The 11,604-nt window shown below is 40.5% G+C and overlaps 2 protein-coding genes across 6 annotated transcripts; one reads left to right on the top strand and one right to left on the bottom strand.

Annotated features, from left to right (window-relative positions):
- Positions 1–324: 324 nt before the first annotated feature.
- mis18bp1 (MIS18 binding protein 1) lies at positions 325–6,123 on the bottom strand. 4 transcript variants are annotated; one of them, XM_026327147.2, is made up of 16 exons: positions 5,184–6,122; positions 4,942–5,088; positions 4,582–4,856; positions 4,303–4,376; positions 4,010–4,137; positions 3,774–3,864; positions 3,466–3,578; positions 3,147–3,304; positions 2,957–3,011; positions 2,170–2,875; positions 1,880–2,049; positions 1,552–1,691; positions 1,305–1,453; positions 1,137–1,224; positions 985–1,039; positions 326–672 (listed from the first exon to the last, which is right to left on the bottom strand). In XM_026327147.2, exons 1-16 carry the CDS (start codon positions 5,911–5,913, stop codon positions 572–574), a joined length of 3,180 nt encoding a protein of 1,059 aa, XP_026182932.1. In that variant the 5' UTR covers positions 5,914–6,122; the 3' UTR covers positions 326–571. The 4 variants fall into 4 exon arrangements, with proteins under 4 accessions (XP_026182854.1, XP_026182769.1, XP_026183016.1 ...); XM_026327069.2 differs by having other exon boundaries at positions 325–672; positions 2,170–3,011; positions 3,466–3,575; positions 5,184–6,123; XM_026326984.2 differs by having other exon boundaries at positions 325–672; positions 2,170–3,011; positions 5,184–6,123.
- LOC113142503 (serine protease HTRA2, mitochondrial) lies at positions 3,209–11,410 on the top strand. 2 transcript variants are annotated; one of them, XM_026327627.1, is made up of 9 exons: positions 3,209–3,347; positions 6,867–7,377; positions 7,692–7,896; positions 8,021–8,215; positions 8,748–8,780; positions 9,196–9,304; positions 9,425–9,494; positions 9,594–9,689; positions 11,017–11,410. In XM_026327627.1, exons 2-9 carry the CDS (start codon positions 6,944–6,946, stop codon positions 11,180–11,182), a joined length of 1,308 nt encoding a protein of 435 aa, XP_026183412.1. In that variant the 5' UTR covers positions 3,209–3,347; positions 6,867–6,943; the 3' UTR covers positions 11,183–11,410. The 2 variants fall into 2 exon arrangements, with proteins under 2 accessions (XP_026183412.1, XP_026183485.1); XM_026327700.2 differs by lacking the exon at positions 3,209–3,347 and adding an exon at positions 5,484–5,609.
- The last annotated feature ends 194 nt before the right edge of the window (positions 11,411–11,604 follow it).

Below are 11,604 nucleotides of genomic sequence, written 5' to 3' on the forward strand. Positions count from 1 at the left end.
TCAGCAGTGGGTAGGGCAGGGATAGTTGGAAAACAAGCAGGACAGTGGCCCTTGAGGACTGGAGTTAGACCCCCTGCTTAGATGCTTTATCCTCAGATTACCTTTGTAATTTTCTTTTCATTGTATTCTTTATACATTTTTTCCCTCAAAACTTTTACCTCTTTACATTTCTACAAACCCTTTAAAGAAAAGCATTATTACCATAAGTAGATGCTGCTTTATCATAATAATTCAAAAAGGTTGTGAACTAATTTCCTAGACAACTATTCTCTCAAAATATGTCATGTAAACTAAACTGTAAGATTTTTTTTTTTTTTGTAATTGTTTATTGAAAGTGTTATTTACAGTTACATACATAGCAAAAAAAGCATCATACAAACTGTAAAACAATCCCCAGTTAAGTCTAACAGGCCCTCACAGCTCAACACAAAACTGCTTTGTGTTTATTTCTCATTGATTTATATAAAATTTAGCAAAATAAAGCAAACCTGCAAATTGTTTTACTGCTCACATTTAATACGCTGAAATCTCAGCACAGATTTTCTAACCAACGTTCCAGCTCTAAATCAAATCAGTCGTCAAGTGAGAAGTAGAAATCCTCCTCCTCTTCGCTGTCGGACGGCACCTCGTCGTTTCCTGGGAGCATCTCCAAAATAACAAAAGATTCATTTTCTAGTGAAAAGGGAAAGAAACAAATTATGTGAAGCAACAAGAAATGTAGCCAAAACCTTTAACAGCTTTCAAATACAGTTCCTGCAATGCTTCTTATTTCATCTTAAAACAGACTAGGGGTGGACAAAAAAATAAAAAGTAATTTGCAGTAAAGCAAACCTGCAGTTATAGAAGACTACAACTGAACATTGACCATTAAAAACATTAACTTCAATTTGATAAGATGTTTCAATTATTTTGGCCTGTCCCTGAATATAAGGGTTGATTTAGTTTCTTAGATGGGCATAAACTTGTGTTTCCCATTAAACCTGCCTGTGTTAGCACATCGTCTCATTGTTTGTTTAACTGATGGCGTGGATGTAAAGCCCTGAAAAAAGAAAAAAAAAAAAAAGAATGATTACATGACAATAATTCATGTGCTTTTAAAATAAGGATCTCTGACATGAACTCTTATAAATTCGTACCTTAGAAGATCGAGCTGCTTTGTAAACATTCAGCTGTTTGTCTTTTATCCTCTTCTGAAATTGATAGACCATCTTATCACCGTTGTTCCTTTAAAATAGGGGGGCAGGGGGTTAATTCTTGTACAGCAATCCTGTTTCAGGTGAAATGGAAAAATGTTCATAATTCACCTGTTTCGAGAGCCCATCATGTCAGGAGTAATATGTGGACACTGAGGTGTCTTTATCTCAGGGAAAACATTTACAGGGGGGGTTCCAGGAGGTTGTTCCTCAACCGACAACGAGAAGCTGGTTCCATCACTCTGACACATGGAGGAGTTCTATCCATCGAGACATACACAAGGGGAACAGTGTGTTGCACATTTTGTATAGTGTAAATAAGTCACAAAGATTTTTTTCAAAACAGAAAAAGGCAAACCTCAAACTGTTCATTCTGCATCTGTATAGAGCTGAAAATGTCATTAACTTCTTCTCTGGGCATGGCCTCCAGGAACTCACGCACTTGCTGCTTTCTCTTTAAGGTTCCCACTCGGGCGGATATCAACAGATGATTTGTAACTAGGCAGAAATTACAATTTGTCAAATCTCAGTGATTATCCATCTTCTCTTTTAGAAAACATCTAGGTAAGTTGTTTTTTGTAAGGAGAGAAAATAATTAGTTAACCAAGAAAACAAGACATTTGAAGGCACCACCTTAAGGTTTACATGTTTCAGTTATTCTGTCCACTCCACTGACCACTATCTACCTGGATCTTTTGGTGCTTCCACCTTTGCCTTTTGGGGTTTCTTGGCAGCTTTCTTAGTGACAATCTCTTTTGTCCACTGGGATTTGTGCCGGTTAAGGCGCTCTTTTGTAGAATGTGTTCTTACCACCTCCACCCCCTTAGCCACCTGCTTGGAATTGCAGGACACAGCCCTGGAAAACAAATGCACATACGTCAATGAGCTGTGAGGTTCTGCTTCAGAAGTGGGTGAGTAATTCTGCAAAGAGTTTTTTTTTTTTTTTTCCCTTTTGCTGTGGAAATCCAAAACTTACTCTTGTAGCTTCACAAGCTCTGCCTGTGTCCTCTTGTGCTTATTTTGCTCTTGTGGACTGGCTGTCTTGCCTTTCTTTGCCTTGTCCTTCCGGCTGGACTGAGTCGACTTAGGTAAAGTCTTTGTGGGGGGTGATGTTTTGCTGCATTTTTTCTGCGTTTGTGTAGCATCACTATTTTGTGTTCCTCTCATTCTCTTCTTCAGTTCTTTCACACTGTTCTCAAAAGACTCTGATGCCCGACTGGATGGAGACACGTAGCCTTCCTGTGACTTGTTAAGAATCTTCCTGTGCCTCTTTCTGTATGTTCTACTCTTCTTTTTTTTGTTGTTGGAAAAGTCTTCCTCCAGTGGCTGTTCATCATTAGAGGTGAAAGATTCTGGGGATGCTTTGACAGTCTGTTTTCTTCCTTTCCCTGAAGATCTCTTGGTGTTGTGTCTCGGTTTTTTTGACTTCATTGTTGAAGCCTTTTCAGGCTCTCTCTGCTTTTGACACACAGCGTCCACATACACTGGACTCCTTTGGCTGGATCTTGTTCTGCCACACCTCACAGCAGGACTGTTAGTTGTCTCCAGGGTAGTTTCAGGCGGATGGGAGGGCTTCTCTTCAGGGTTAACCTCGACTTGGTTACATCTGCGAAGTGCAACCCTGACCTTCCTCAGTGGCACCGACACTTCTTCTTCACTGACTGATTCACAGTGTGTAGCGTCTGGAAGGACAGAGCAGAGTGTGTCAGCATGCAACTCACAACTTAACAGTGTTTTATCTACAGCGCCACAGTTATCGTTACCTTCGCCAGAGGGCAGTTTCTGTGACTTCCTCGCAGACACTGTTGTGGTGACCTCCTGTGACATGCAACAATTGGTAATGATCAGAAATATCATTTTTATACATCATCAAAACGGCTGGGCCCAATTGATAAAAGATACGGTCTGGAAATGTACGTAATCTATGTGCCACTATATGCTCTATGTGCTTACAGGAATGCAAATGGAGGTATTGTAACATTCATGGATGGTAACATTCATGTGTGCATCCAGAATGACTCTCCCTCCTTTCCAGTACTCTAGAGGTGGCTTAATCATCCGACCACTTCGAGACACCTTTGTAGAAGAGCAGGAGGGAGGACAGGAATCAGCTGGAGAAGGGAAGAAAGCAAATGCACCCTGTGAATGGCAGCAGTAGGTGGTCACTGAACTATTTAGTGTTATCTGTTGTATCTTGTGGGTATAAGGCTCAATTGACTTTCATGTGCTTGAACAGAGTATTTATTAGCTTGAGTGTTTCTCTTGTACTCACGTGTCATGAAAGAATTCTTCCTCTGCCGCGTCACAGAGAGGTTAGTGGAGGTCGATTCAGATTTTGTCTTGGCTTTCATGGTGCTCCGTTCACCTTTCTTCTCAGTTTTTCTGCTAGGGTTGGAATAACAAAACACACCTCTTGAAAAAGAAAAATGACTTTTAAACGTTTATTGATGAGTATAACATTCAATGGTCACTTCATGCTTTAATAATTTCACATCCCCAGAAAAAACAAAACCCTCTTCTGTTTTTTTTTTCTGTAAAAGCATGTGTGCAACCCTCTGTAGAATGTAGAAAGATTCTTACTCTTTTGACTCTGACAGAAACTTTTCATAAAGCGTCTTCCAGTTTTCAGGAAAGCCATAGACAAATTTTGTCAAAAACCACTTGGGAAAGTCTGTAGGCAAAAGAAGATAAAACGAAAAACAAAAAAAAACAATATGATACTATACAATACTAACAACAATATGAGTTTTAAATGCATGTTTGCATTGTGTTCTGATATAGTGAAACATATACTTGTACCCTCAGAAGTGACTTACCAGACATGTAAGCAACATGCATGTTCAACTTGCCAACCAAAACGTAAACACTGCCAGACACCGTCTTCAGCACATAACTAGAAACCCTTTCCACAATGATGTTAGTGTTCCACGGTATCTTTTCCTCACTGTTTGGAAAGGACACATTAAAAAGAAAAAATAAACCGTAGATCCCAAAAATATGGCGAGGAATGAACAATAGGACAGCAACTGTTCAAGCAATATGTTAGAAAATTTGACTGATTTGTGTTTTTCCCCCAACATATAAAATCAGGTAGTTAAGAAACATTTACCTGTGGATTCCTTCGACAAACAGGCCCTTATGAGTCTTCCTCAGGAACCACTTTTTGAGATAAATCACATTCTCCTGACAAAGAGGAAAACATAAACCTGTTATGGACGAATAGACAAAAAGAGACTTAAAGTGTCTACAATACAAACCAACTGAACTGATGAGTCGTCTGATTTTTAAAGTCCAATCAACGTTAATGTTTTCTTTTCCCTAGCTGTTAATTTCACCCCTTTTCTTTTAAATGCTTAAATTGCTGAGACATTTATTTCTAAAGACTCACATCTGGGAATTTAGCAATTTGGGGAAATTTGTTGCGCTTGAAGACAGGCTGCTGTTTCTTTGGGATGAAGATTTGCGGCGTATTGAGCAAGAGCGGGTCTTCGAACAAATTAGGTGGAGATGGCGTAGCAGGGGCCTGGACCTCCTTAGGTGGATCTGATCGGATGTCAGCTGACTCTGCCCTGCTCTCTGGAACACTTTTACAGGCAAAGTCTTCCGTGACATTCACATTGTGAGCTCTGGGTTGAGATGTGTTTCTGCACCGATTGAAGTGACCTATGGAAAAACAGCGAAAACATCAGAAACTATGTGGTGTGTCACTCTGCTAGATTCAAGTCTTCCCACTTAATAACACACTCACCCTCATTGGACAGTTTACCACCTGTGGTGCTGCTGCTGCTGCCTTTACCAGTCCTCTGCTGCTCTCGTTTACTTTCTCTCTCCTTCATATAAGCAAACATCTTGGCTGGAGACATCACAGGAACTTTTTCCATAACAACATAACAACCTGTTCAAAGCAGCAAAACAACAATCAGCCAATGTCTACCACTAAATGATGATGCCAGAAAAATAATAATAAAAAAAGCAGCAATGATGTCTCACGTTGCTCTGAAATGGATCTTGGTGCTGATAGGTCAGCAGGGAGTCCTCTGGTATCACCTGAATTCTCAAAGCATGTCTTGTGGGGGTCAGTGAAAAAAGCAGAGGTTCTCCTCTCCCGTGGCTGATCTATGGCTTCAGCGTTGGCCTCCTTCGTACGGATGCTGGGTGTGTTAAACCCTAGTTCATCCCAGGTCCTCTTCCTAGACCTGTTTGTAATGGGGGAACTCATCTTGGCTGGAGACATCAGTTTGTGGAGCGGAGCCGATTCCTCCTCAGCCATCTGCATCTTTACTGGGGTCCTGCTGATCAGGTCTCTGCTCTGCGGTGGTTTCTTTGTTGGTGTGTGTCCTATTCTTGATATTACAGGGTGTCCCATTTCGGTCACAAGAGGTGTTTGGTCGGCAGGCTTGCTCCTGACGTCTGCAAGTGAGTATCGGAAGGTTTTCTGAGGGCTCGACATGGGGGAGAGGGTTAAAGCCTGCGCTTCAACACCAAATGCCCGGTTTTCTTTGCCATAATCGGCCGTGCAGGAAAGTTTTGTTGCCGTCCTGAGGGGTTTAAAATCCGCTCCGAGCTTCTCTCTTGGGTTACATTGCGGTTCGTTGTCTGTAAAAACACCCGCCTTCGCGCACATCGCTTCTCTCTGGACTTTGGATTTTAGCTTCGCAAACACCTTGGCAGGAGATTCGTGCCTTGGCTTTGCGTTTAAGAAGCACTGGTACGACGCCATAGCGTTAGAGGAAAGGTAGCATGCTCAGTTAGCGCTCACTAGCCCGCACATTTCAAATTCCTCAACATAGCTGTTATTGGCTGGAAGCCTGTGACGTACTGCGAAAACAATGGCGTCATTTCCGCTCGTGTTTCGCACGGTTATTGTTCGTTTGGTTTTTTTTTTCAGCTGTTGTGGCCTAAAGATATATTTATTTCAGTTAACAATAAACGTAACAAATATATGTAATTATATAATGAAAAAATATATAAAAATAAATATTAAATTATATAAAACATATATAAAATAATCCATTAATCAAACAAAGTAATAAAATCAGTAATATATAGACGCTCAGTAGACACACTGCGACAGAGTGAGATAGGTGCGACTGGGAAATAAAATTTAGTGTTTACCTCATAACCTCGACAGAACCATCAGATAGTTCATAGTTTAATGAATGAATTTACCGATCAGAAGACTTTTTTCTTCCTCCGTTTACTGTCTATGGCTGCATTTTCCATTTCTCCTACTACGGGCTAGGCCACGGGTCGAACAGGAAATGAGCGCTGCGTTAATAAAAGTAGTGCTGTCAAAATGAATTTGCGTTAACGTGTCATTAACGCGTTCATTTTGACAGCCCTAACTGAAAGTACTCTGTGTTAAATAAATGCCAGATGTTCATTTTAAAATGATTTCTTAGTAGAATATGTGTGAATATACTTAATGTTAATGTGGTTTTGTTTGTTTTTGACCTAGCAGCAGCTAGTCAATAGTAGTTGTAGTAACTTGTTTTCTCCGGCAGATGGCGACAGAAAGACAATGACCGTCTAAACAGCCAAAACTCGTAGATGGAGAAGAAGTAGTTTGGCGTCATACTTCCGTGGAAAGAGCTGTTGCTGTTTAAATGGCCACTGTTTGACTCTAGAACTAAACTTTAACGTGAGTATTTCTGTTTTGTTTTTAATGAACAGCTAAGGACCGGCAGCGCTGACCCAGTTCTTACCGCAGACATTTGTCTCTACGAGATTTGGCACCGGCGTGATGCAACATGGCAGCAGCTGCTGTCAGTCGGTGTTTTCTGTCAGCACTGCGGACACACACTCGGTGTCAGGGCAGTGGATTTAACTCCGTGTCGTGTGTTGTGAGGTGTAACCACAAGGGAGAAGAGGGAAACACACTGGACAGGAGAGCTCCAGCTGGGGACCGGAGAAGGGGTCGGGGCGGCGACAGCAGCGGCTCTGCCTGGGTCAAGTCCGCGTCGGTTGGTCTGGGACTCTGCGGTGTGGCCTTTCTGGACACTCAAAACGACAGAGACAACGACAGAAGTGTGTCGGTGTCCAGACGGCTTGTTGAGCTCATCCTGCCATCAGCTGAGTGCGCTGTGCCCTTTAAACCTGACAGCCCCCGCTACAAATACAACTTTATTGCAGATGTGGTCGAGAAATCCACTCCAGCTGTGGTGTATATTGAAATCGTGGGCAGGTGAGTTGGCAAAATCTGAAACCCTATCGATATACTGTAGACGTGTCATTTTCTGTAACACTTATTTAAAAAAAAATGTAATTCATGTAAATATGTCATCTAAGTATGAGTCTAAATATATTATGTTTTTTATATTAATTATTTTTGACATGACAAAGGTCAAAGTCTGCAGGAAAACAGCTTCTAAACGTAGTAAATTCTTTTCTGTCTACTGTAACATCAGTCAGTCTTTTGTCATGTGTAATGAGAATCATTTGGTAGCCAGATTGTGTTGCCACCCAGCAAAGTTTGGATTCCTACTTTATTTGTGACAGACATCCCATTTCAAGACGGGAAGTCCCGATGTCCAATGGCTCTGGCTTCATTGTCAGCAGTGATGGTCTCATCGTCACCAATGCCCACGTTGTGGCCAACAAGAGAGGTGTCCGTGTGAAGCTCACCAACGGAGAGATGTACTATGCCACTGTGCAAGATGTAGATCCAGTAGCAGACATCGCCACCATCAAGATCACTACAAATGTGAGAAATAAGCTCCAGAAATCTCTGCTGACAGATGAACATGTTTTATTTTTATTGTATGAAAGGCCTATAAAGGAAACACTGCTGAACTTGTTCTGTCCATTTCCTCTCCTCTCACACCTAGAACCCTTTACCCACACTCACTATTGGTCGCTCGTCCGATGTGAGACAAGGAGAGTTTGTGGTCGCCATGGGAAGCCCCTTTGCTTTACGCAATACAATCACATCAGGAATCGTCAGCTCAGTACAGAGAGGCAGCAAGGAGCTGGGCCTGTCTAACTCCAACATGGACTACATACAGACAGATGCAACAATTGATGTGAGTATCAAGAATATATATTTGATATAATTTGTGACAATATGAATGTTTTTTAGAGTATTTCTATGTCAGGATATATTATTTAGAGCCCAACCAATATGGGTTTTTTGGGGCTGATACTGATATGAAGTAAAAAAAAAAAATCAGTTATCAATATATTGGCCAATATTATTTATGTGTATATTATAGTACAGTACCACTCAAAAGTTTGGATACACTTACACAGGCAATGGCATTTCAAGTCGTGTGTCCAAACTTTTGACTGGTACTGTATATATAATACAGTATACATAAACAGAATATATATATACTTAAACACACATTAAAAAAATGTTAATATCGGCAGAATAACTGCAGCATATTTGCTGATACGATATATCTGCGATAGGCTCATATCGGCCGATAAAATTGGCAAAACGATATATCGGTTCGGCTGTAATATGATTATCATCGATCAGAGAGAAATAATCATTTGGAGTGAACTTACTGTGACTCAGAAATGTCCCATAATGTTATGTTGTGTGTTTTGCAGTTTGGCAATTCTGGAGGTCCCCTGATTAACTTGGTGAGTCAGAGATTTTGATTCAATGTTCATCATCACATTAAAATGTGGCCATCAAATCTGACCTACCTGACAGGGAATTTTCAGTGTTCAATTCACTGTATTCAAAGTTTTAAACATTCCCCATAAAAACCTTCCTGTTTTCATCACAGTTTGTTGCATTTTCTGTCTGACACAGCTCATGTAACCTAATGGTGTTTGAGGAGTTGACCAAGTGTATTTGTTTGGCGTATGAACGTTGTTCCTTAACAACCTTTGTTAGGTCCTTCCCACTGTCTTGAGATCAGCCTGTAGGGGTTCATTGGTAAAGACTGACATACTGTACTTTGGCAGCCAAAAAACACTGATGCACAACTGGTGCTCTTAGTGTGATTTTATACATTTCCTTATCTGGGTATGTTGTCTCCCCTGTCATTAGGATGGTGAGGTTATCGGTATAAACACCATGAAGGTCACGGCAGGAATCTCCTTTGCTATCCCAGCCGATCGCCTAAAACTTTTTCTCGATCAAGCTGCAAAAAGAAAAAGTAAGAGAAGGCCAGGAAACAAAAGCTACACATCATTCTCCTCTTTCTATCTTCCATATTCTCTGAGCCTCTAACTGCTGTCTTTTTAAGAAATGCTTGTTTTTGTTTATCTTCTCCAAGGTTCTCAGCCTGAGGAGTCTGAGACAAGGCGCCGGTACATTGGAGTAATGATGCTGACTCTGACACCCGGGTAAAACGCTTCACATTTAAAAATGCCTGCGGTAAAACAAAGTACAGTTTCCTTTCAGGCTGTCTAAAACCAAAAAACTGTGTGGTCCCTGTGCTCTAGCATTATTGCTGAACTGAAGTTGAGAGACCCATCCTTCCCTGATGTGACACATGGAATCCTGATTCACAGGGTCATCTTGGGCTCCCCTGCTGACAGGTAAGCAGACTAAGCTACTACTGACTGTTTAAACAGAGATAGATATACACTCACCAGCCACTTTATTAGGTACACCTTGCTGGTACCAGGTTGGACCCCAGTTTTCCTTCAGAACTGCCTTAATTCTTTGTGGCGTAGATTCAACATAGTGTTGGAAACATTCCTCAGAGATTTTGGTCCATATGACTTAAATCCCCATTCTGACACTCGGTTTGAACTTCAACAAGTCACCTTGACCACGTCTCCATGCCTAAATTCATTGAGTTTCTGCTATGTGATTGGCTGATTGCATATTTATGTTAAACAATTAAACGGGTGTACCTAATAAACTAGCTGGTGAGTGTGTATTATAGGTAGGATGCGATATGTTTAGTATAGAAGAATACATGTTGCATGTTTTTACAAGGTTCCTTAATGTTTAACAAGAGTACGAACACAGCAAGACGGTAATTCTTACCTTTGCTGATGTGTTCAGATCCACACGTACTGAAACAGCAAGTGCTGCATATCATTTTGTAAGAGTCTGGTAAACAAAATGCCTCTAAGTTTTTAGTCCAGAAGACGTATTGTCCCTGAGTAAAAGCCATAAAACATCGAACTTCAGTGAAAAGTTTTAATTCCGTTTGTTTTAGCTGTTTATTTCCTAAATAGACAGACAGGAGACTTACATTCTCCAGACTCCTGCTTTCATTCTAATTTAATTTCATGAAATCCAAAATGTCTCCAAACTGTAGCTTTTAATGAACAATGCTTTGCTTGTATAGTTTTTTTGTTCTGCCATTTTCTCACATAGCTCACGCAAATAGGTGCACAAGCCTAAACGTTTTTGTTGCGCATGTGCAACAAGCACGCATGCATGTAGGCCGTTTGTAGTAGTAAAACATTTCTGACTGGCAAACTTTAGTCAATAAAATATAAAAATCAATTATTAACCATTCCACATGGATTCAGAATCATTTTAAAGTGAAAACGATGCATCGAAAAAAATTCATCCATAGTGTTAATACAGCAGAAATATCTCCAATTTTTACTTTTCCAAAATTTAACCTAACAGGCCATTATAGCTTCTTCAGTCCCCATTTAATTTGAATTGATTGTGTAAATGTTACTGAAAATTTGCCAATGATGCACCTTTTCAAATTCAGAAAGATTTTTTAGAACTGTCACTAACATTTTTAATCAGAAACTGACAGTCAAACATGATGTCTTACAGTAAACTGAACTTTACCCTGCATGTTCCAAAACGTTCCACGTCTTTAAAAATCTTGCATGGTCTTTATTGGAAATATATGAAGTATGTATGATGAATTGCTGCGATGTCTTTCAGAGCAGGCATGCTACCTGGAGACATTGTTGTGGAGATCAACGAGACGAAGGTGAATACTGCAGAGGAGATCTACGGGGCCGTCCGGACCAGCGACAAAATCACCATGGTTGTGCAGAGAGGACACAAGTTGATCCGACTGAAAATGACTCCTGAGTTTACAGAGTGACACTGACTTCATGTTACCCTGATGGACACAGGGCCACATGTTCAGGTACATGGGAAATAAACTGTGAAGCCTGAGAGTGACATTGGAGCACCTCACAAGGCTGATGGCTGTTAGCTACACAATTTCTCAAGTTCAGGCTATGTTACAAAGCTGCCATAGCCTAAAAACTGAAAGTCTGGTATTAATTCTCAATATTTCTGTGGTTACAATAAACACATTTTTTTCTAACTCAATGTACTGCAATTCTATAAATCCTAATAAGTAAATAAGTTAATGAAACCTGAAACAGTGTACTTTATTAAATCCATTTAATGTTAGACAGCAACAAGAAGCATGAGCGACCCAACAATATGGCATGGATCAATGATGTTAAGTTGACTACAATTAACTGTGCAAACCAATTTGACCACTCACGAATGCCA

The sequence above is a fragment of the Mastacembelus armatus genome, chromosome 22 (assembly GCF_900324485.2).
Source record: "Mastacembelus armatus chromosome 22, fMasArm1.2, whole genome shotgun sequence".
Lineage (NCBI taxonomy): Eukaryota > Metazoa > Chordata > Actinopteri > Synbranchiformes > Mastacembelidae > Mastacembelus > Mastacembelus armatus.

Bases quoted from the DNA above. Each gene is read 5' to 3' on its own strand.
- mis18bp1 (XM_026326984.2), bottom strand. From the start codon at position 5,913: ATGGCGTCGTACCAGTGCTTCTTAAACGCAAAGCCAAGGCACGAATCT. The intron at 3,579-3,773 runs GTAAGAATCTTT...TTCCAACCCTAG, and splicing joins TTTCTGTCAGAGTCAAAAGA to CAGAAAAACTGAGAAGAAAG. The intron at 3,305-3,465 runs GTGAGTACAAGA...TCCCTTCTCCAG, and splicing joins GAAGAATTCTTTCATGACAC to CTGATTCCTGTCCTCCCTCC.
- LOC113142503 (XM_026327627.1), top strand. From the start codon at position 6,944: ATGGCAGCAGCTGCTGTCAGTCGGTGTTTTCTGTCAGCACTGCGGACA. The intron at 7,378-7,691 runs GTGAGTTGGCAA...TATTTGTGACAG, and splicing joins TATATTGAAATCGTGGGCAG to ACATCCCATTTCAAGACGGG. The intron at 8,781-9,195 runs GTGAGTCAGAGA...CCCTGTCATTAG, and splicing joins GAGGTCCCCTGATTAACTTG to GATGGTGAGGTTATCGGTAT.